The 25379-nt window shown below is 44.5% G+C and overlaps 1 protein-coding gene across 1 annotated transcript in view; it reads right to left on the bottom strand.

Moving 5' to 3' along the window:
• The window catches only part of DOC2B (double C2 domain beta), a 58671-nt gene that overhangs the window by 30021 nt on the left and 3271 nt on the right, over positions 1 to 25379 (bottom strand). The window contains exon 2 of the mRNA XM_074263823.1: positions 5072 to 5151. Coding sequence (XP_074119924.1) covers positions 5072 to 5151 — 80 coding nt within the window. The remainder of the gene's footprint in view (positions 1 to 5071; positions 5152 to 25379) is intronic.

Below are 25379 nucleotides of genomic sequence, written 5' to 3'. Positions count from 1 at the left end.
GATAAAGATCGCTGGGAATTCGGGCTACCCCTCTCCCTCCCGTCCCCGGGGCCTAGCCCTGTCCCGAAGCCCCCCTCCCACAGAACGGCTCCCACGAGAAGCTGGACGTGCCAAAAGGCTTCAGTCCTTTGCTTTTTTCATGCATCTCAATCACCTGATGCACTGTCTAAAGGCTCATGCTAGAAATGGGAATCAGAGCAGAGGCCAGAGAAATAACAGCTAACATTTATACAACTGTTTCAGGGTTGCAAGGTGCTTTACACATATTATTTCATTTGATCCTCTTAACAACCTGTGTGGTGGGGGCTATTAATATCCCCATTTTACAGCTAAACAAACTGAGGTCAAAGGGGGGGTAAGAGATATAGCTGGGGGTCATACAGCTATTAAGTGTCAGAGGCTGCATCCAAATCCAGATTTTCCCAGTTCAAGTTCAGCACTCTATCCACTGTCCCCCAAGCTGCCTCTACAGGGCATCCCATAAAGCTCCGACTACTGTCATCTCCTCCCTTTCCCCCAAAAAGGTCAAAAGAGAGAAGGTCTCCCCTCCATCACTCCAGAGCAACAAATGCAGGACACTGCGAGTATAACCTTGGGTATAACCTTGGGGGAGGAAGCAGGAGAGAGGCTCAACCTTTGGTCCTTGGTTTTAACCCTTTCTCCTTCATTCTTCCCTTCTCTGACCCCTTATCCCCATCCATGCACGCACACACACACATACACACACACATACACACACACATACACACACATACACACACATACACACACACGCACATACACACATACATACACACACATACACACATACACACACACATACACACACATACACACACATACACACACATATACACACACACATACACACACATACACACATACACACACACACACACATACACACACACACACACACTTCAGAATGACTCCAGGGGCACTGTGAGATCCGAGATGTCAGCAAAGAGCACAGAAGAGTGGGGGTGGGGGTGGAAGAGGTCTGAGTATCACCAGAGTCTGCAGCAATCAAGTTCCCTCATTCCTCACTCCCCCCCTTTTCTGGAGACAGCCAGCATTAGGGGCAGCCTAGTAGAAGGAGCACTTTGGCTGAAATCTCAAAGACCTGGGTTAAAATATGACCTCCTAGCTGTGAGACCCTGGGTAAGTCACTTTACCTGCTTGCCTCAATTTCCTCTTCGGTAAAATGAGTTGGAGAAGAAAAGGGCAAACCACTTAGTATCTTTGCCAAGGAAACCCCAAACGGAGTCGATGAAAATTCAAAGGTGACTGAAATGACTAAATAGCCCACCTTCCTACTCTATTTCTCTGAAATTCTTTCCTTCCCACCCACATTTCCTGAAAAAAAAAATCACCAAAGCTGAGAGGGATCAAATCAAAGAAGCAGCCAGAAGCTAGAAATCTAATGGTAAAGGGAAGGAAAAGCAGGCTAAAAGCTATTGGGGCAGGATCGGAGTCATCCAAAACTTGCTCCTGCACATCCCCCCTTGGGGAACTTCCCATTTACAGTGGCCGTGAGTAGATGTGGCCTTTTGGCCCACTCCCCATCCACTGAGAGGGGCTGTGTCTAAGCAAAGACCAGTGGCCAGTTCACCTTATCCTCCCTTCTACCCTCCAGTCTGGCCTCAGAGGACCCTCCACCAGACCACACCGTCCCCCTGTGCTGGAAGCACCTGCGGCTGGCTGGAGAGTTCAATCGCACCCTCTGGTTGGCTTTTTCTGTAGCCAGAGTCTCTTGGCCAGGGGGCTGTGCCATCTCCCAGGATCCACAGGCCTGGGCTAGGATACTCTGTAGCCCCAGGTGGCTGAGTGGATGGCTCCCTTGTCAGGATCTTAGGAGACACCTTGTTTTCCAGGCTAAGGTCCAGCAAGCAGGCTGTGCCCTGAGCTTGGGATAACAAGGATCCTTTGTGCTCTGAATGATCTCACCCTCTGGCAAACCCCCCCAGTTATTGGATTACTTTGAGCAGCACCAGGTGCTCTGGACCCTGGGATGAGCTGTGGTCATGCATCCCTGCTATGGGGCTGGTCATGTTGTTGCTGTTACCCCTCATGGCCAAGTCTGCACAAACACGTATTGAGTACTGAGACCTCTTCGCACTGTCTCAGTCCTTCCCTCAGGGCGGGACCTGCCTAGATTCCCCTTCTTGCTCATCTAAAAATTAAGCTTGTTCCATTTCGGACTCTCCTGCCTCTAGCCTGCCCTGTTCCCCTCCAGCTGCCCGCCGGTTTAGTCCAGCCGGCCCCATCTACTTGGATGTCCTGGTAACTGACTGGATCCTGGGCTGATGTAAGCCTGAGATTGAGAATTGAGCACGTGGAAACTCCCAACCGGGACCCTAATCCACCCCATTCCCAGGCGTTTGGTCACCACAGAAGCTGAGTGATGGATGGCTCCGTGAACCCCAACCCTCCCATTGGGGAAACATTTCCAAGGGCTTCCTTGTTGGTGGGGGAGGTTGTAAATCATCACCTTGCAAGGGAAGGAAGGTCCCCTTCAGTCATGGAACCTCCGGTGTTCCATGCCCACTAGAGAAGGACAAAAGGGGTGTGGAACCTCAGGAAAGCTTGGTCTTCCTATTTCAGCCATTTAAACATGGCTCTTATTGAACTGAGAGGTTGCAGAAGGCCGACTACGCTACCATGGGATCTACTCCATGGAACCTACTGGGAACACTTACCTTCCTATATACGAACTTTGGCATCTTCCTTTCCAAAAGTGAGTGCCAGAGGAGTGAGATGGGAATGGATGGATTGGGACAGGAGAGCAAGAGCAAATGAGAACAGATTGAAAAACAGTGACTGCTAGGTGACCATCCCTCAGTCTGGGCAGCACAGGGACCCGGGGGCAGCCGGCTTGCTGGGATACCCGGTGTGAAAGTGGCCGTGCCAATCTGAGACTCTGCTAAAAGCACTGAGAATGCTCCAAACCCTGGGGGACGGAGAGGGAATGCTGGGATACGGAAGGTCAGTTCCAAGTCTTTGCTGGTTGTGATTGTGGGATGGGGTGAGCTGAGATTTAGAGCTAGACCAGAAAATTAAACTCAGGAAAAGAAAATCTTTGCAAAGGCCCAGCCTGGGGCATAACTAGGCATTTTTACAAGATAGGTACCAGAGAGAGTGCTCAGGAGGGTAGTATGACATGTACCTTCCGTTGAGGGAGGCCCAGAGTGCTGCCCTGTGGACCTCAGTGTGGGTCCCATAGAACTGCCCTTCCATATCATACCATCTATAGTTCCCCATTTTAATTAATTACACTTGCTAACTAGGTGCTAGGATTTCTTGTTTCTACACTAATGAAATTCAGCACCCTGAAGCTAAGCCCATATTCTTCTGCTTAGTTATGGCTCAAGGCTCAACTTCGCCCAAGTCTGTTTCAGAGCAGACGTAGCCCATCACAATGGAGAAAGTCTGCTATTCTACTTACCTCAACCCCCTCCCTGGGAGTAGCAGGGCCAAAAAGGGGAGACCAGCTCTGTGTCCCAAGGTGCCCTTGCCATACCCTGCCTTTCATCCTTGGGAGACTCCAAGGAGAGCCACAGGTGGGTCTGAACCAACTCTGTCAACGCTGTCCAATTCAGGTCTGATGTTGAGGTCCCCTTTTCCCAGGATCCCCTGATCCCCAGAGCCTCGGGCACGTGCTTCCTTTCTTTTTTTCATTCTTCTTCCTCCCTCTTGTTGCTCTACTCATTTTATGTCCCACCTTTAGTGCTTGTACCCGAAGGTAGGTTAGCCTGCCGCGAGTCTCTCCCCACTTGAGTCTATTAGTGAGTTTCCTAAAGTATGGATCTGATCATGTCATCCTTCTTCCTACTCAAGAAACACCGGTGGCTCCCTATTGCCTCCAGGAGCAACTATAAAATGCTCTGTCTGACATTGAGTCCTTCATTACCCAGCCCTCTCCTACCTTTTTTACGCCTTACTCTCCAACTGGAGATTTTTTTGATCTAGTGACATTTTCTTCCTGACTGTTCCATAAACAAGACACATCTTTGTTCTCAGGGCATTTTCTCGGGTTGTCGCTCATGCCTGGAATACTTTCTTTCCCTCCTCTGCTTTGACTTTGGGACTCCCCAGCTTCCTTAAGTCCCAACTACAATCCACTCTCGTATTCCCCAATGCTCCTGATCCAGTGCTCCGTTAATGATTTCCTATTTATCCTCTCCATAGCTTACTGCGTATATTTGTTTGTATGTTGTCTCCGGCATTAGATCATAAGTTCCCTGCGGACAGAGATTGGTTTCTGCCTCTTTCTGCGCTTAGCATAGTGCCTGGCACATTGTGGGTGCTTAATAAATGTTTACTTGTTCATTGGTTGTTTCTAAATTCTCTCCAGCTCTATATGAACTTATGGGGAGAAAATGGATAAGAAAACCATCCCCGAATCTCTTGGGGCCCTAAAAATGGCAGAATAGCAACCCCTTCCCATTGGGCTCTCCATCACCCATTCGGCTACCGACCAGTTAGTAATAGTACTAAGAGTCAGCATGGGCATTGTGCCATAACATTTTTGTTTTTAGTGCCGTAATGTTGGCAAAGCACTTTAAACATTTTATTTCATTTCATCCTCATGACAACACTCGAAGGTAGGTACTATTATTACATTTTACAAATAGGAAGACTGAGGCAACAGAGGATACAATAAGTTGCCTAGGCTCACTCAGCTAGTCTGCGATGGGATTTGAATCCAGGCCTTTTTGATCCCAAGTTTGTCACTTTATCCGTTGAGTGCCAGGAGTAATGTAAAGAGAGGGGGAGTGAGGGATGCTGGAAATTCTCCCCAAGTTCCTCCATGGCCCCTGTACTCAAGGAAGAACAGTGTCAGCAGCTCCCGCCTCCCCCTCCCCAGGGCGTCTGGTTGTCTTGTCCAGGACTGCGCCAGACAGTTCCCTGGCGCTATGGAAGCTGGCACAGGTGTTGTGTACTCTGCTCCTTAGGGGACCCGCTCTTCTTCTCTCCTCGCCACCTGAGGTTCACCCAGCAGGAAGCAGCTGGTGCCCCAGGGGGCCGGCACACACCACACACAAATGCACACACACACGGGGACACATACCTTGGCTTTATTGATGGTGCAATGAAGGGCGTTGTTTTCCTGGTCGTAGAGCAAACTGAAGTCTAAGGTCCCCAGGGCAGCTGCAAACAGACAAGAGCATTATTAACTCTGGGCAGGGCCCCCTGGGGACAGTGCTGCTCTTCTGGAGAGGAATAAACACCAATAATGCACAGCCTGTAACCTCCTCTATTCATCTTGGGGTGGAGGGGGGAGAGGGCTGTCTCATCCACAACGAGAAGAGCGCCATTCTGGGGGAGCTCATGTTAAGCACTGAAAACAGCCCCCCTTTTTGCCATTAGGACTGGAAATTGGGTTTAAAAAAACAGGAAAAAAAACCTCGAAGCTCCCATCACCTTTACTTACCACGGTATCATAAGCTCGATGCATCATCTCGATCCTCACTAGGATAATTCTCCCTCCCTTTGAGAACTGCCCCTTGCCTCGCGGTCTCCTGCCCTCACCCTTCTTATATTGACCTCTATCCTGTCAGGATGAAGTTATGGTCCTTTCCTGGAATTATGGCTTGTCCTCCCACCCAGTGCCCTCGCCCCCCATCTGCCTGTGTTTCCCCTATAAGTGTGTACTCAGGTTTTGTATTCTGTTTGGAAACCCTCGTTCTTTAAAACCTTATATAAGTTCCCTGACTCGGTTTATCTGTGCCAAGTCGTTGGACAAGAGTCCCATTCGGTCGGCTAGCCTAACCTCTCCACAGTAAAGATTACAAACCAATCTCTGTCTGCCTCAGTTTCTCGATGGACCCACTAATGCAACCACTGCCATGTAGGCAGGATTGATAACAGAGCCAGAGCTCCAGATAAGATGTCCATGGGGCAGGGGGGCAGGGGGTGGCGCTCCTGTGATCTGGAAAATGGAAGCAAAATTTTTTGTCTCTCTCTTCATACCAGAGAAGTCTGAATTTTTTCTTTCTCTTTTATGGGATTTTTACAGTACCTTATTGGAAAATTTGGGTTAATAGTATAGTATACATCTATTTTATGCATTTCTGAGTTTCTGAACTTTTTCTGGGCCATCTGCTGATCTTCTTATGTTATCTAAGGATTCCTCAAAACTCCCCCCAGAATCCCTTTTAATTTCTCATGTGAGCCTGAGATACATGAACACGAAGATGGTAAAGCTTCAGTGTGACAGGGATAACTGTATCCCTTCCAGGCCATTCATCCAGTGTCTCTTCAGCCCCAGCTACTCAGGGTGGGAGGTAACAAGTCAGGGACAAGAAGAGTTGGGTTCAAGTCCCTCCTTGAACACATACAGGCTGTGTGACTCTGGGCAAATCATTGAATCCCTTAGTGAAGCAGGAGGGAACTGAAATGTGGTCCCTTTTAAGATTATCTCTCTTAGAGATTGTGAACCTTTTCTGATCTCAGCGATCAGGATCTCTCAGGCTCCAAGGAGTCAGGACAGAGCCCCATCCTCCCGGGATAAGAGAAGCAACAATTTTTGCTATAAAAATTCTAAATCCTCATTCAATGGAGGAACCCTGATCTGATCAGCTTGGGCTGTCCCAGTCCGCAAAAAGGTACCCAGTATAACAGGCTCCCTCAACTAAGGTCCTTGCAGTTGGCCCTAGGTAGTTTGCTCAGCTGCCAGGACCCTTCTGCCCACTGAGAAAGCATCTCAGTGCCAAGACTCCATTTCCCACTAGAACTGATTTCTAGCCAACGATAAACTTTCATTTTGCAACTAATAATTTGGGAATGAGTGAATTCTTTCACTCATCACCTGCGGCCGATCTAAAGCGGAATCTTAACGACTCTTATTGCCACTAACCTCTTGACCACCAGGAATTGAGACCATTCAAACCGCATCATTAGCACTTTAGCAAAGTCCCTAAAATTATAAATTTCAGAGCCCGGGCAGATCACACACCCATGAAATCATAAGTCTACTTAAAAAAATGGGCCAAGCGCCAGGAATGCAAACAACCCCGCCTTGAGGAAGCTTCCATTCTATTAAAGGCTGTTCTAATTCCAAGTATGTGGTTTCTGGACCCAGATGAGGAGAAGTGGTTTTTCTGATATCCAGAGAGTGCCATGAAAGATCTAGGACCCCATCCAACAAGATCCAGAGAGTGCCATGAATTATCTAGAACCTCACCCAACAAGATCCAGAGTGCCATGGCAGATCTAGAACCTCATCCAACAAAATCCAGAGTGCCATGACAGATCTAGAACCTCATCCAACAAGATCCAGAGAGTGCCATGACAGATTTAGAACCTCATCCAACAAGACCCAGAGAGTGCCATGAATTATCTATAACCTCACCCAACAAGATCCAGAGTGCCATGACAGATCTAGAACCTCATCCAACAAGATCCAGAGTGCCATGACAGATCTAGAACCTCATCCAACAGGACTGTGTATTCTGGCATTTCTGTATCTTATCTCCCAACTAGACTGGGAGCAGGGACTATCTCTGGGATAATCTTGAAAATCCAAGAATCGCAATCTTTGTAATCAAATTAACAAACACGTATTAAACTCCGGCATTGTGCTAACACAAAAACAGGCCCTGCCCTCAAGGAACATAGTTATGTTTATTTGGATTTTACAGATGAGGGAGCTGAGGTTTAGACAGGTTAATACTAATAGGAGACAAGCTTGCAAAGCTTTTTATACAAGGCATCTTTACAACAACCCTTACTATGTCAGATCATTGAGTTATGATCCTTTATCTCTTCTTCCTTTTATGGCCAAATTCTAGGAAACGTTTTCTTCATCGGCAGCCACCATTCTCTCTTTCTCTCCTTGGTAATCTGACTCCTGATCCCGGTGGCTTTCCTGAAACTGTCCTTTCCAAACCTATCAACGATCCCTTAACTTTTAAATCCCCCAGCCTCTTTTCCCATGGATTTTGACTTCCTTCTGCTCTGGCTTTCCTTGGTTCTGTGAATGCTCCTCCCTTCTGGGTCTCTCGCCTCCTCCACTTCTCATTCCTCTCCTTGCTTGATCACTGTCCCATCTCCCATCACCTAACCAAGAGGACTCCGAGATTTTCCTTCAGTCCTCCTCTCTCTACACTGTCTCAAGGATTCAATGCTTCCAAGGCTTCAATGTTCCTGTCTAGCCTGATGGTCACAAATCCATATACCTTAATGTCTCTCCTGACTTGCATTCCCTCAACAGCTGCTGCCTGGTCTTTAGGCTTATAGATTTATTTTCTCAGCTACATTTGTTTTTTACATTTGTTCTTAAAACTTTGAGTTCTAGATTCTCTCCTTTATCCCCATCTTCAACCCCCATTAAAGAAGCACATGGGAAGTTATGGAAAACATTTTCACAAAAGTCATGTTATGGAAGAAAACATCGATCCTCTTTCTCCCTCAAAAAACTCTCAAGAAAAAAAAAGATAGTGATTTAGGACTGGAAAAGATATTCCTATTCTGGGGATACACACACACACACACACACACACACACACACACACACACACACAGTCAGAAAGTTTCCCAAATGGCATCAAGTCAAATAATAAAAATGGCTCAATCTGTATTGAGACACAATCAGTTCTTTCTCTAGGTAGGAATGGGATTTTTCATCCTAGGTCCTTCAGGGTACAGATCATTGTATTGCTGAGAATTTAGGCTTATAGCTCTAGAGGGAAAAGGTTCTTCAAAGTCACCCAGTTTAACCCCTTCATTTTACAGATGAGGAAACTGAGGCAAAATGATCAAGTTTTTTGCCTAAGTGACATGAAGATAGATGTCTTGTTGGAACATTAAACTTAATATGTACAAAGTAAAGTTGTTATATTCCCTCTCCTAAATCCCCCTTCCTCTAACCCCATCGAGGTAGCACAGTCATTAAAATACTGGATTCGGAGTCAGGAAAACCTGGTTTAAATCCTACCTCAAAAACATTAGCCACGTGACCCTAAGCAAGCGAATTAACCTTTGTTTGCCTCAGTTTCCTCAGTTGTAAAATGGAGACACTTATCTCACAGGATTACAAGGAGGCTCAAACAAGATAACAAGTGCAAGGTTAAAGTACTATATTGTTACCAGATATTATTATTATTATTATTACCAATATTATTATTTGACTTAGTACCATTTAGGAAGTTTTCTGGCTTTACATGTGTATGTGTTCTTTTTAGTACCCAGAATGGGGACACCTCCTCCATCCTAAAGTCACTGCCCAGCTCACTGTAATCACAGTCACAAGAGAAGCTTCCCTACAAAGGAGGGCTGCGTGGCGCACAGGAAGATTCACTGAGACCCTGAGTCTGGTCCCAACTCTGGCACTCATGACCTACGCCCCTTTGGGCAAGTAACTTTCCCTCTTGGAGACTCTGCTCCCTCCTCTGTAAAATTCTTGTACTCAATTAACATTCATTCGATGCTTGCTGCACTCGGGGTGGACAGGAGTGGGTCCTTTTCAGCCCTAATGCTGTTTCATCCTACAGCATAGTCTTCACCAGGAGTTCTTGTACCCAGAGCAGACTCAGCTGCAGGAGGAATAAGAAACCCAACAGCAGCTGAGCCTGTTCTCCAGCAGAGGGAGTCACGCCATGAATCCAGACAGCCGGAGTCTGATTATCCATCCTAACAATGGAAACAGGCAAAAAAGGCCCTGCTGATCCAGCCACAGAAAACATTTCCAGCCAGGGACGAAGGATGTGTGCCCACTTAGCACCCAATTAAGATTCATCCATCCATCTCTCTCTGTCTGTTTCTCTCTCTCTCTCTGTCTCTCTCTCTCTGTCTCTCTCTCTCTGTCTCTGTCTCTCTCTCTCTTTGTCTCTCTCTGTCTCTCTGTCTCTCTCTCTCTGTCTCTCTCTCTCTCTGTCTCTCTGTCTCTCTCTGTCTCTGTCTCTCTGTCTCTCTCTCTGTCTCTGTCTCTCTGTCTCTCTGTCTCTCTCTCTGTCTCTGTCTCTCTCTCTCTGTCTCTCTCTCTGTCTGTCTCTCTCTGTCTCTCCTCTCTCTCTGTGTCTCTTCCATCTTCTAGAGGTCGGCTCCCCTTTGTACAATTCCTCCCCCACTCCCAGCCCCTTCTGATGAATTTTCCCTCAGTGCCAGAACGAGGATTGGTGGTAGTTAGGAAGGATCCAGGTCAGAGGCACCACAGTAGTGCGGGTTTGGGGGGGCCCAGGCAGGTGGTTCAGGACTGGAAGGGTGGAGCTGATTGCACCTCAGGGTGTGAGGGCCAGGGACGTCCTCGGTTATCAGGATCTTACCACTGAAGCCTCTGTGAGGCTGGTGGCTTTGCACAGCCCTCCCTCACTTCAAGCCTATTCATTTGCAAGTCAAGGCGTCATCAAAGTCATGGTCCCTTTCAAGAAGAAGGACAAACAACAAACATGAGGAGAAACCTAGTTGGGGAGAGGGGGAGGGGACAAGGAGGATGGGAGGGTGGCTGTGGGTGGGGAGAAAGCATGCGTCTATCCCATTTCCCAAGCTATCAGCACTCTGAAGGCCTTAGTTATGCCTTCCCCTCCTTCCTTCCCTTCCCCCACTCTCTCTCCCCTCTCTCTCCTTTTCTCTCTTCTTCTTTCCCTCTTTCCCTCTCATTTTCTTTTTCTTTCTCTCCTTTCTCTCCCTTTCCCTCCTTCCTTTCCTCCTTCTCTCTCTCCCCTCCCTCCCTTTCCTCCCTTTTTCACGCTCTCTCCCTTTTCTCCCTCCCTTCCTTCCTCTCCTTCTCTCCCTCTCTCTCTCAATTGTATATCTTTAGTTTTTCCCTCATCTTCATTTCTTAATATATCCTTCCTCTCTCCCACCCAGAAATCCATGTCTTTTGCCAAAGAATTTTAAAAAGAGAAAGAAAGAAAGTTTGGTGAAATTGATGCACCAATTATGTTCTACAGTATACACAACTTCACATGCATTGGTCTCTCTCTCTCTGCAAAGAAGGGAGGGAAGCCATACCTCTGTTTCAAACATGGGGCTGGGATTTATCATAAGCTAGAGACCGTTCTGCTTAAGGTCATAAGGAGGCTCCCCTGGCCGTTCTGTGGTACTCCAGTGATCCCCCATCTCCAGAAAGCATTAAGGAAGACATAGTGCTTATGGCTTTGAGAGAAGGGGAAGACAGAAGGCTCTGGGACCAGACTGCGCCCCCAGGTAAGGGACAGCCTTCTGTAAGTTGCTTTTCCATGGCGTCTCCATTTAAACACAGGAGGGGAGCCTGAATATGAAGGTAGAAGCCAGACCCCTGAGAGGGTTCTTGCAAATGGTGAGGGCCTGGCCCAGTTGCCCACCTGCCCACATACACCACCAGGAAAGAACACGGGCTGCTTCTGTCTGCTCTCTTAATTAGTAGGGAAAGCTCACCCATTTGGTGGCTGGCTCCTCTTCCAAGGCTCTTTGTGGCCTCCCGGAGCCTGCCTTGGTGGACTCCTTCCTCTTCCACAAGGAGGCAGCTCATCCACAAAAGGGCTTGCACGGTTATCTGAATGAAGGCAAGGCGAGAGGCCGGCCTTTCCATTGAATCCCTGCTTCTGATCTGGGGAAAAGGGAGGCCCACTGGACTCGGTCCCCTTTCTTCTGGAGCCCAGGACCCCAGAGCCAGGCCATCCCTCCATGTGGGGAAGTGGAGAGAAGGAAGAAGGCAGGGGAGCTAGGTAACAACACCTCAAAGGAACCCCAGAGGGATAATGAGAAAAATTCTGATCCCTGCTCCCTGTTCCCCGGGGCTTTGCTTCCCAGAAGGACTTGGATCCTAGATAATTCTAGCTCACATCTCTGTGGTGCTTTGCCAGGTTTGCAGACTGGACATAGGTCTAGAGTTGAAAGAGATCTCAAAGGCCATCTAGTTTAATCCTCTTATTTTACAGTTAAAGAAAGAGACCGAGGCTCAAGGAAGTGAAATTACTCACCCAGGAGCAGAAAGGTAGTGTCAGAGGTAGTCAACCCGGTACCTCTGATTCCAGAGCCAGTTTTGTGTCCCTTATGCATGACATCTTTTATCTTATTTGATCCACAAGAACTCTGAGGCAAGAGTTATCATATCCCCATACTATAGATGAAGAAGCTGAGGTTAAGAGAAGTAACTTGCTTAGAGTTACACAGTTAATGAGTGTTGAAGGCAGGATCTGAAACCAGGTCTTCCTCTCTCCAGTCACTCTAGCCATTGTACCACACTACCTTTTAGATCGTAGAATAAGGGGAAAGAGTATTTATTGGGTACCTAAGAGCGTAGCAATTATTAGCACATTTGATATGCACAACCACCTTGGGATGCAGGTTCTATTATCATCTTCATTTACATTGAAGAAACTGAGGCAGACAGAAATTAGGTGACATGCTCAAGGCCATAGAGCCAGGGTCTGAGACTGAATTTAAATTCAGGTCTTCCTGATCACCGGCCCAGTGCTCTACCCACTGCACCACCTTTCTGCCTCTAATGCAACCCTTTACTTTGCAGATGAGAAAACTGAGGTCCCCAGAGGCTAAATGACTTATGTTGTAACCTGAGGACTGGAAGGGAACTGATAGTTCATCCTTTTCATGTTAAAGGCCCAGAGTAGTCAAGCAGTTTGCCCAAGGTCACATAGTAAGAAGCAGAGCTGGGATTTGAACCTAAGCCATGTAGTGTAGTGGATGGAGAGTTGTTAGGCTCAGAGACCTTTGAGAGCAAATTCTGACGCAGAGGTGGATGATCTTGAACCTCCCTGTGCCCCAGTTTCTTCCTCTATAAAATGAGGTTGGATTCAGTGACTTTTAAATTCTCCTATCCCCAACTCTAAATTTCTGATCCACGGTCTCCTCTCTTCTAGAATTGGGTTGATATTTGTGTTTTATTATGATTTAATTGGGAGATTAAATTCAATTCAACAAATAAACATGTATTAAGTACTTACTGTATGCCAGACACTGTGGTAAGCATTAGGGATACAAAATTTTAAGAACATATAGAAAACTTTTTTCCCTTGAGGAGCTTATGTTCTACTGGGGGTGGGGAGAGAATATAATACACAGAGTTAAGGTCAAGGAAGAAGAGAATAATTAGAGACGGTTGGTATGGTTTCTTCAATTCCCTTCAAATCAAGTTCCCTTTATGAAGCACCTACTGTGTGTGAGGCACAGAGCCAAGAATAGGGAGGACAATGGAGGAGACAGTAATTGAGCTGAACCCTACGGGAAGGAAAGGTTGAGCCGGGGAGGAACTGGAAGATGGTGTTACCTTGGACAGAGCCAGAGCCACTCAGAAGGGCTGGGGGATAGAATAAAGAAGTATGTTGTGGATTTGGTGAGTATGGGATTAACCTATGTTTTATGGGATTAACCATTTTGAACCCAGGCCAGGTAGTGTGGTGGATAGAGAGTCATTAAGAATCAGAGACCTTTGGGTCCAAATTCTGACTCAGAGGTGGATGATCTTCGAAATGTCCAATGCACATTTGGGACTGAAGCTCAGGAGAGAGATTAGGGCATCTAATCTGACTAGAGATGAGAGTTGACTCATTGGATGCTGATAGGATAACCAAGGGGACAGTATGGAGAGAGAAGTGCAGTGGCTCAGAATAGCACCCTGGGGTCTCCCTACACGAGGTGGGGGGACATGATGGTGACTGAGTAATTCCGGACATGGGGGCTGATATGTGAATGCATAGAGACCTGGGAATTCAGGATGGAAAAGGAGAATTGCGGTATTCCAGATTGTGAAGGAAGAAAAGGAGCATGATGAGACTGGAAAGGCAGATTGGAACTAGTCTGGCCCTTAAAGGCCAGGTTGAGGATTTTGTAATGTGTCTAATGCACAATAGGGAGTCATTGAAGGTTTTTGAGCAGGGGTTGACTTGTGTCTCAAGATGTTTGACAGATTAGAGAGGGGAGAAACTGGATTCAAGCAGTTCATTTAGGACATTATCCAAATATATTCAAGAAGCGAGAGGTGGCAAGATATAGGGGACAGAGTGCTACAGCTAGTCAGTCAAAAAGCCTGGGTTAAAACCTGCCTCTGATACTTAGGAATTGTGTGATTCCGGGAAAGTCACTCAATCTCTCTCAGTCTCAGTTTCCCAATCTGTAAAATGAAGGTTAAACCTGGTTATATCTTAGGTTCCTTTCAACCCTCCATCTGTGCTAAGAGCTTAAATAAGGGGGTAGCAAGGTGAGGAGAGGGGATGGGTGGATCCAAGAGATCATAGACTCAGAATGCACATGACTTGGGAAGCCATGAGAAGGACAGGAAAGGGAAGAAGAGTTAAATCACTTAGAGGTGAAAGGGACTTGATTGGTCATCCTTTACTGCCAGAGAGCAGAGTGACTTGCTGGAGGTCACATGGGCAGTAAGGACAGCACAGGATTAAAACTCAGACTTCTTGACTTTAAAGCCATTTTTTTTTTTGTTAATAACAATGCTTTATTTATTTATTTATTTTTGAGTCTATAGCTGCTCTAAGAAGTTTGTTGGAACTGTAAGTTTTCTGAAAGTAATTTATTTCTACTAAGATATCCCTGTTCTTTCTTGTATCTTCATGTCTGAGTGACTGGGCAGATGACAATACCCTCAGTAGAAATAGGAAAGTTTGGGGGCAGCTGGGTGGTGCAGTGGATAGAGTACCAGCCCCTAAGTCAGGAGGACCTGGGTTCAAATCTGACCTCAGACACTTCATACTTCTTAGCTGTGTTACCTTGGGCAAGTCACTTAACCCCAATTGTTTCAGAAAAAAAAAATTAGGGAAATTTGGAAGAGGGGAAAAAGAGAATGAATTTAGTTTGTACCATGTGGTTTTGCAGTGCCTGAGGATCTCCAGGTAGAGAAGCTGGAGCTTAGAGAAAAACTCAGGCTGAATCTGGAAGCTTTTGAGTCATCAGCTGAGATATGATATTTAAGCCTCTGGAAGCTGATGAGCTCACTAAGGGGGAGGATAGAGAGAAGAAACGAGTGCACAGGATGGACTTGTAGACTCTGAGGATAGGAGGACAATGGGGAGAGGTCACGGAAGGAGGAACCCTGGAGGGAGAAGGATCATGGAAAACATGGGAGGGAAGAACTCTCTGGAAGAGACAGTGCTTAAGGAGGCTATAAAATGGAAGCCGAGAAAATGAGCCTTGAGAAAAGGGCAACTGATTTAACGATTGATAGCTCACGGGTGACCTTTCAGAAGGCAGTTTTTTTGGTTTGGAAACCAGATTGAGGATCAGGTGAGAAGCGAGGGGGAGATGAGGAAGTGAAAGCAGCAGGTAGAGACAGTCTTTTCTAGGTGTTTGACTGACAAAGGAAAGAAAGCAATAGGATAGCTAGAGGGATGACGGGCTCAATGACAAGCTGCCTGTTTATATGTTTAAAATTTTTTGGAGAGGACTATGAGACACTTGGACATATTTATAGGTAATAGGGAAGCAGCCAGTAAACAGTAGATATTGAAGATGAGACAGTGGCTGTGATTATTAGGACCAATTCCTAAAGAAGATGGAGTTGATGACACAGGTAGAGGGACTGCCCTTCATAAGGTAAAGGACCAGCTCATCCTCTGAAAACTGGAGTCCTGAAGAAAGGTCGGGTGAAGAGTGAGAGGCTTTGGAACAGGGAACAGAAGAAAGTTCCCTAAAGATTCAATTCAATTCAGCAAACACTATGTGCTAGGTGGGAGAGATACAAATACAAAAAAGAAGCAGTCCCTGCCCTCTGGGAACTTAGATTCTACTGTGAGTGGTACAGCATTCTCATAAAAATGATATGGATGAAATAAATGCATATTAATCTGGGGAGACACCAGCAACTCAGGGAGTTAGGACTAGTTACTGTTTCTGTGAGGAGGAAGTCCTTGACTAGAATTTTGATAGGAATTAGGGGTACTAAGGTATGGAAGTGGAAGGGAGGAATTTCACACAGAGCGGGACAGTCTTTATAAAAGCACTGAGGTGAGAGATGGAATGTTGTGTGCAGAGAATAGCATTAGTCAAGTGTGGCTGGAATGAAAAGTGAAAGAGGGGAATAATGCGACCACCTGGAAATATATGGTGGATTAAGATGACGAAGGGCCTTAAATGCCTAAAAGGGAAATTTGTATTTGAATCTAGAGGTAATAGGGAGCCACTGCAGCTTCTTGAGTAGTGGAGTCACAGTTATGTGAGATTATATATATAAAGATGGCATCTATTCATTTGAACTCAATGGACATTTACTGAGTGCTTACCATTTCCAAAGTCCATTCAAATAAATGTATGGTAAAGTGTGTTGATAGAATTGCCCGAGACATGTGTTCTGTTTTAGGTACTGTGCCCAGGTAGAGTTACTTCGTCTCATATCTGGTGGTTTCTGCTCAGACTTCATCTTCCTTGACTTCTCTGCAGCATCTGACAGCTACTTTCTCCTTCTGGACTCCATCTTCTCTCTGGGTTTTCATGACACTGCTCTCCTAGATCTGCTACTTCCTGTCAGGCAGTTGCTTCTTGGTCTCTCTTGCTATATTATCATCCATGTCCCATCTGCTCTGGGTGGGTTTAGCCCAGATCCAGGGCTCTGTTCTTGGATCTCTTCTCATTTTTCTGATGAGATCGCTCATCAGCTTCCACGGGTCATCCTATCATCTCTATGCTGATGACTCCCAGTTTGGTTTTCCCAGCTCTAGTATTTTTCTTGAACACTAGTCATGGATCATCACTTGCCTATTGGATTTTCCCAACTGGCTATTCCCTAGATACGCCAAATTCAACATGTTCAGAGCAGGATTTACTATCCCCCAATTCTCCCTTCTTCCAAATCTCCCTGTGCTGTTCAAGACACTAGCGCCCTTCTAAGTCATGTCCAAATCCTGCAGTCCTCAGCTCTTCTCTCTCCCTCGGCCTCCTATCTAATCACTTGTGACATTTTGTTGATTATATTCCTCATGGGTCTTGTATTTGGCTCCTCTCTACTCAAAGAGTCATTTCCCTTCATCACCTCCTGCCCAACTACTGGACTCTCTCCCTCTAGGCTTTGTCCTGATAATAGCCAGCATTTAGACAGCATTGTGGGGTTTGCAAAGCACATTCCAAATATTATCTCATTTTTCTCCTCATGAGAACCAGTGGAAGTAGGTATTATTATTATCTCCATTTTATAGATGAGGCAAGCAGAAGTGAAATGACTTGCTCAGGATTAAACTACGGCTCAGTGAATATTCTTAAAGCACAGGAATTGCTGTGTCCCTCTCTTACAAAGTTTCAGATGTTCTTAATTGTTTATCTAGAATAAAATATAAATTTTTCTTTGGCTTCCACAGTCTGGTTCTGACCTAGCCTCCAGATTTATTGTTGTACATCATTCCCCTTCACATATCTACATCTTAGCTAGACTGGTTGACTTGCCACTACGGTACCTTCCTTTCCACAGTGTTGATAAAAACTTGCCTGGGAAGCCCTTCCTCTTTACTTTTGCTTCAGGTGCTGGATTGGAGTTGGGAAGACTCGCTTTCAATATTCCCTCAGATACCAGCTGTAGGATCCTGGACAAGTCACTTAACTTATTCAGTCTCAGTTTTGTCTTCTGTACAACAGAAGTAAAAGTAGCAGCCATTTCTCAGGGTTGTTGAGAGGATCAAACAAAATAATACACATAATATATATTTATATGTGTGAGTATATATAAAATATAAAATAATTCACATATATATTTATAATTTGAAGATCCCTTTCCCCATTAAGCTACTTTTTTTTTTCTCAGAAATATGAACTTCCTTCAAAGCTCTGTTCAAGTCCCATGTCATATGTGGGGCCTCTTCTATTCCTCCCTGTTACTAGTGTTCTTCCCACTCTGGAAATCATTTCCAGTCAACATTCACTGAGTGCCCACTACATGCCAGGCATTTTGCTAAGTGTTGGGGATACAAAAAAGGCAACAGACAGTTCCTGTCCTCAAGGAGTTTACAATCTAATAAGAGAAACAACATACGAACAAATCTATTCAAAGCAGGCTATGGACAGGATGAAAAGGAAATAAGAAACACAAGAAAAGAACCAAAATTGTACATCATGTGTATATATATTTATCTAATGAGATATATCTCCATATATATGTATGTAAATACATATGTGTATATATACATATATAAATTTTTTATAGTATGTGTATATATAATATATAACATAATATGCTAAATTATATATAGTATGTATATATGTACATAATATACACTACAACATAATATACTAAATTATATATAGTATATATAATATTATATATATATGATAAAATATAATATTATATAATATATAATAAATAAAATATAAATATATAAAAATTATATATATAAATAGAGAGACAGACTGACAGACACAGAGACAGAGACAGAGACAGAGAGAGAGTTCTTGTTGTCATTTTCAAAGAACCAGGAGGTCCCTACTGACCCGAATCTGTTCCATGGCCACAGACTTTATTTAAAAAAATTTTTTTTTCAATAAACAAGCATTTTTCTCTTTCCACCACTGGGGGAAAAAGAAAAATAATCTTTATAAGAAATATGTACAGTAAAAAAAAGAAAGAAATATGCACAGTAAACCAAGACAAATGATTACATCAACCATGTCCAAACACGGGTCTCATTCTGCAGATTCAGGCCATCTCCTCTTTGTGAGGACCATTGTCTCTGTTCTCACGTTGCTTTCCCATCTCTCAGCATTTCAGCTTAACTCTACCCTCAGCATTCGGATCCTTTGCCTTTTAGCTTAGGATCCTTTGGCTTCTTGTTCTCTCTTAATTTGTCTCTTACCAGATCTCATCCCTGAATAATTCCTACCATTAGGCTCTCCTCCTAGACAAAAGCCACTGCACATAGCCTACAACTGTCCTAGCTAGGGCTACATTATAAATTCATTTTATCCAGTTTCAGCTGGTTACTGTTATTCATCCTTCATTGTGGATAAGCGGTTAAGGTGGTGGACTGGAAATCCATGGGAGTTTCCTTGCCTATGTTTGAATCCTGAACATGAGTTTTAATTTGGTTCCCCAGTGCAGCAAGGCAGTTCTTTTATTCCTTCCTAATTGATGCCTTAGGGGCAGCTAGGTGGTGAAATGGAAAGAACTGCCAGGTAAATCAGGAAAACACACCTCTGAATTCAAATTTGACTCAGGCACTTACTGGTTGTGTGATCCTGGGCAAGTTATTTAACCCTGTTTGCCTCAGTTTCTCCATCTGTAAAATGAGCTGGAGAAGGAAATTGGTTTGTCATTGGCAATGGCAAACCACTCCAGTAGCTTTGCTAAGAAAACTGCAAATGGGGTCATGGAGAGTGAGACAAGACTCAGCAACAACAATAACAACAACTGGTATTTCCCAATAATAGATGCTTCCTTTATTGCTGAGGATTAAGGGAATCTTTTTACACAAGCAAACTTTCCAAACAGCTAAGGTTTGCCCCAAAATATTACCCTCAAATCTGAATCTTTTCAGATGGAAATCCTGCTAAAAAGCATTGCAGGTACCTTTTCTTTCTTAAACTAGGGCTCCTGGACACAAAAGGCCAGAATTAGGAACATTATTGTCCTGGTTTGTAATGGAGTGATGCCCTCAGTGTCTATTGAGGAGCACAGGGCTGCTTGCCCCAACACAAAATGACCCCGCGTTACTATGTTTTTTGAATTCTCATATCTGGTTTTTTTTAAAATAGCTTTTCCATCTCCCCTCCTTAGTGTCTGCAGTTATTTCTTGCTATTCTTAGTGTGACTGACTCCTGCAGTAACTTCCCCACTTCCAATTTGCTGCTTTTAATCTGCTAGAGAAAAACTGGGGAAGACCAGATTTTCATGATTATGAAAAATGTGTCTAAACTAAGAGTTAGTAGGACCTGAGGAATTCTCCCACGAGCAAAGGAGCAGCAGCTGCTTATTTCATAAGGGCATGAGTTTTAGTACCTGACCTTTGCGATGTTTATTTTGGCCACTCAGATGCCCCTTCCCAGATAAAGGATCCATTTCACAAAATTTAGAGACGGGACAAAGCTCCGAGATTATCTAGCCCAATTCCTTCATTTAATAGATAAAGAAGCCAAAGTCTCTCCAATCCATCTTCCACACAACTGCCAAAATAATCTTCCTCAGGAACATCAAATCTGTCCAAATCACAGCCCTGATCAAGAATTGTCAATGGCTCACTAGCAGGGAATCTAGGTTAAAACGCAAAATAATCAGCTTGGCATTTAAAGCCCTTTACAATCTTTCTCCAGTCCACCTTTCCAGACATATCACATTATTCCCCTTCATATTAACCTTCTTTGTTTTCCACAAATTCAGCATAACATCTTCCAACTGCATACATGCAATGCACTCTCTTATGGTCTCTCTTTTAGAATCCTCAGCAAACTCTAATTGCTAATGCCTACTTACTCTTCAAATTATATTGCATTTATTTATATGCATAAAAGTGTTTCCTGATAAATGTAATTTGATTGAGGACAGAGAATGTTTCTTGATTTCTTTTTAAATTTCAGTTCCTAGCACATAGTAGGATGTAACAAATGCCCCCCCCCCCAAGACCTCAGACACTTAACACTTCCTAGCTGTGTGACCCTGGGCAAGTCACTTAACCCCAGCCTCAGGAAAAAAATTTTTAAAAAAGAATTAATCATTGTATAATCTTTCTGTTGCTGTGTACAATGATCTCCTAGTTCTACTCAGTTTACTTAGCATCAATTCATGTCAGTCTCTCCAGGCCTTTCTGAAATCCTCCTCCTCATCGTTTCTTATAGAACAATAATATTCCATAACATTCATATACCATTTTCAACCATTCCCCAACTGATGGGGAACTGAATTCCCCGAACCTGAAGTAACAGGTGAAATTAATGATCATTAATAATTTGCTCTCTTGTGTTGAGGCAGAGCAACAAGAATTTCCCGAACCAATAAAAGTTGAATTGAATTTAAAAAGGGAATGGCACTAGCCTGGTCTCAGCAACAGAAATGGTGCCCTTTGTCTCAAAATAACTCAACCCATATGGTCCTGCTCAACACTGAGGTCTGATGAATGTTTCAGTCTTTTAAAAAATGAGCTAGAAGGAGTTTGGTGAAAAATGGAAGCTAGAGTGCTATCACCCATCATTGCAGGCCGTTTCAGAAGGCAGGTGCTCATTCAGTGAGAACAAAGCTACCACTGGCAAGATTTATTGTTCTCTCTGGTTAAGAGAGAAAAAAAACAACCAGCAATGTTGACATCAAGCAGGATTTGGACTTTAACATCCTGCATTTGAAATTAGTTGAGAATTTCCATGAAAAATTTTTAGCCTCACAAATAATTGAAACGCAAAGGGTGAGGCGGCCACTTGGAGCTCAGCTAGTCCCACCCACTCATCTTGCAGAGGAGCAAACTGAGAGCTCTAAGAGGGGAAGTCACTTGCTCAGAGTTAGATAGCAAGTCAGTCTCAGAGCTTGAATTAAAATCTCGATCTCCATCCGAAGCTCCTCCCCTGCGCTAGGAGAAAATCTGGCAAAAGAGCCTCTTTTTGGGGGTGGGAGGAGGATGGGGGGTCAGGGAGGTTGTGATTGTGTTGATCCTTTGGTTTCCAGTGATCTGGGCAGTTGTCATTTTTCACTGAAATTCTAAGTGAGTTCCATATGCCCACCAGTATGACTCACTGATGACATGGGCCGATGTCCACATTAGCCAGCCTTCACTCCCCAACCAGAACTGGCTAATGTCTGGACTTTACACAAACCTTTGTTATCCCTAAGCTTAAGACCAGGGTGTGAATGGAGCCAAAGAAGAGATTGCTGAGCTCTTTAGCTCACCTATTTCTGTGAGGAGAGAGCAATCTCATTGAAATAAGAGATCGAAATAAGTGAGAGATATGGGAGAAATGATGATGTCATCAAGGAAAGGATGCTGGGACTAACCAGAAATGACTATAGATGCCTGAGAATACAGAGGTTGGGGGATGTCGAAGGCATGGCAGTGGTGGGGTGAAGGGAGCTGGTTTTAACAGTGGTTTTTCTCCTCTACATCACTCTGGATTTCTTTGATTTATATTCAGTTCTTGTGTTTTGTGCTTGGGCCTTGAGATGACTATTCCTGAGGACAGGAATTAGAAGAGAAAAATCAAATAAAAACCCCAAAGAATGTAAATAGACCTCACTTCTTTGCCCTGTGTCTCAGAGAGAGCAGACGCCCTAATTTTCTTTTATCAGAACAAAGATAATCCAATAATTAGGGCAGCAAATAGCATAAATCTGGCTAAAGCTGCCATGAGCCATCTGGTCTGAATTATCCCAGCTTAGACTCCAGAAACTGGTTGTTGGGGTGGATGAGGTAGGACCAGGCCGAGCCATGGGACATCCAGTGGGAACAGACATTTCACTCGGCCTGGATCACCAGGACAGGAGCTGGGTTTTCTTGGACTGAATATGCCATTCTCTTGCTCACTTGGAGCATAATTATGAGCCTGTGGGTGAGTGGTCCTGTGGGTTGGGGCAGGTAGCCTTACCAAACCCATCTCTTCCCTGTTGTCTCACATGATTTTTCTTCAAGATTGAGCTTAAAGCATCACCTCCTACAGGAAGTCTTTCCCGATTCCAGGTGCTAGGTGGGTCTCTCTCTCTCTCTCTCTCTCTCTCTCTCTCTCTCTCTCTCTCTCTCTCCTCAAATGATCTTGATCTTGTATGTCCAGAACTACATATCTTAATACTTTTGCACCCCAAGCAGAAGCTAAGCTTCTTATCAAAAATAAAGATAACTGACATTTTATATCAGGATTAAAAGGATCTGAGATTTAGAATTGGTAGAAAGCATAGAATATCGTTAGAAGTATTGATGTGACTCCAATGAAGAGAAGGAGGGTAGAGTGGAAGTAAAATCACATGGTTAGTCCAGAGGTGAGGAGTGCAGCTAAACCTACTGTTTCCTTTTACAGCTGAGGAAACTGAGCCCCAGAGAGGGTAAATGACTTTGGGCGATAGATTTAGGGATAGAAGGGACCTTAGAGACCACTGAGTTCAAATGCCCTCTCTATTTTACAAATGGGGAAACTGAGGCCAAGAGAAGGTAGGGGACTGGTGTAAGATCACACCAACAGCAAGGGACAGAGATGGGATTCAAATTTAGGTCCCCCTACTCTTCCATTGTTAAGTCTCATAAATTCAAGACATTATGATCATCCCTATTTTATAGGTGAGGGAACTGATATATAAAGGAGTTCCATGACTTGCCCAGGGTCACATAATTAACAAGTCTCTTGGCTGGGATTCAGATACTGGCCTTTCTGACTGGCCAGCACAATGTTCCCTTTTCTTGAGGACAGAAAATGTTTCTTTCCTTTCTGGAACCCTAGCGCCTAGCATAGTGTTTGGCATATAGTAGGTGCTCAATAAATGTTCGCTAGGTTGTAGAATTTCAGTTACTTCAGTGACAAATTCCTTCCCTTGTTATTTATTTGGCCTGGGGGTAGATGGGACACATGAGGTCTATGGAAACTCCATGGTAAGTTTATAACTGTTACTTATTTGTTCTCCCAGTCAAATTAATAAGCACTGATTGAGCACTGGCTGTGTGCAGCAGGCCTTATGATTTAGCACATTCTGCCTCGTCTTTGGTATTGTCCCGGTGTGGGACACAAATCCCCTTTCTGATGTACAGCTGAGGAGATTTTCTTGCATCTGTGGTATCAAACTCTAGAAGGAAAAGACTGCCATTCAAATCCCCATGCTGCTACTTGATCAATAAACATTTATTAAGCTCCTTCTATGAGCTGGGTGTCGTGCTTACTTTTTGCTTGACTCTGGACATATGACTCAACCACCCTGGGTTGTGACGTCCTCTTCCGCAAAATGTACTAGACGGAGGCCTCCAAGGTCCCTTCCTTGACAGAGGCTGTCTTAGATGGTGAGAGGTGGGGCAGGCTTCAGAGTCCATCTGTCTGAATTCTCTCTTTTTACAGATAAGGAAACTGAGGTGTAATTAGGAATTATTTCATGTGGGGCAAAATATCTGAGAAGCGCTCTCCGGGGGCTGGGACCAGAAATGTCCCTTTCACTTGGGTCAGTAGTTGATCTGGTCAGGAGAAGAGTCTTCTGGGTTTTGGGGTGGTGGAAAGGAAGGCTTAGACCAGGGGTTCTCAAACTACAGCCAGCTCTGCGGCCCGCCAGGTTATGGCAAATGGGCTGAGGGGCGGAGACAGAGCGTGAGCTTTTGTTTTTACTCTAGTCCGGCCTCCAACATTCTGAGGGACAGGGAACTAGCCCCTATTTAAAAAGTTTGAGGACCATTGGTTAGACTCCAGGAGAAAGGAGCCTAGAGAAAGGGGAACTTATGCCATATGATGCCCTGGAGCAAAATCCCACTGCCCCTGGACTAATTATGAACTGTGAGGAAGATGTTGGAATACACAGGTTATAACAGCAGAACAAGGCTACAACTCATGCTTCCAAGCCTTTCCCTTCTTGACGCCGTCTCCCTTAGTACCTATCAGTGTAAGCTACTTGTAACTATGTGAGGAAGTGTTGCTGAAGGAACAACAGTATAGTTGAGAAGAGAATTGGGTTTGGGGAAAAGAGTACCGCCCTTAGAACTTAACAAGCATTAAAAAAAAAAAAAAAAAAAACCATAAACTTGAGCTTTCCTGAATACTCCAGGAAAGGATTAAGCTTCTAGCCATTCAACTCATGGTCTAGAATGTTAGCCTCTGGTCCTGGGAAGGAAGTCCTGATCTAAGCATCCCTGTCCTTTCATGGCTCACAAAGCAGGAATAGAACTGGAAATGGGAAACATAATACTTCCTCATCTCCTTTAGCCATCTTAGTTTTTGCAGGATTAATCAATCAATCATAAAGCATTTAGGAAATGCCTATTATGGGCTAGGTACTGTTCAAAGACCTGGGAAGAAAAAGAAAAAAAAAGAAATAATTCTTGCCTTCAGGAAGCTTACTTTCTCTTGGAAAGAAACTTCATGAAGCTAAACAAGTACTTGGAAAAATTATCCAAAGTAAACACAACTTCTAGGGTTGGGGAGCAGGACATTGGTAACTTGGGGGGCGGGAGGTAACATCAGAAAATGCTTCATATAAGATGTAGTGATTGATCCGAATCTGGTCATTCTTAGGAATCAATACCATTGACTCCCAGAGGCAATTTCTGGCTTGAGAAGGAGTGTGGGGTGAGTGCGGACTTGCCCCAGACTGGCTTCCCTGACAGCATTGGTTTAAATGGTAACTAGGGTAAGGAGACCAGTTCTGCTCTAGTGCTGCCCAAAGTATGGATGCCCCTTCTGAACCTAAAATTACTAACCAACTAAGGCTGGACTTTTTCAGATCTGACAAAGGCATCCTGGAGTAGTGCAAAGAATTCTGGGTTTTGGAATTCTAGATGGGAGTTCTAGATTGGGGTCTGAATATCAGTTCTGCCATTTGCTGTCTTTGTGATGTCTCAGTTTCCACCTCT

The sequence above is a fragment of the Sminthopsis crassicaudata genome, chromosome 4, assembly GCF_048593235.1.
Source record: "Sminthopsis crassicaudata isolate SCR6 chromosome 4, ASM4859323v1, whole genome shotgun sequence".
Classification (NCBI taxonomy): domain Eukaryota; kingdom Metazoa; phylum Chordata; class Mammalia; order Dasyuromorphia; family Dasyuridae; genus Sminthopsis; species Sminthopsis crassicaudata.
This window is presented reverse-complemented; position numbering and strand designations above follow the sequence as displayed.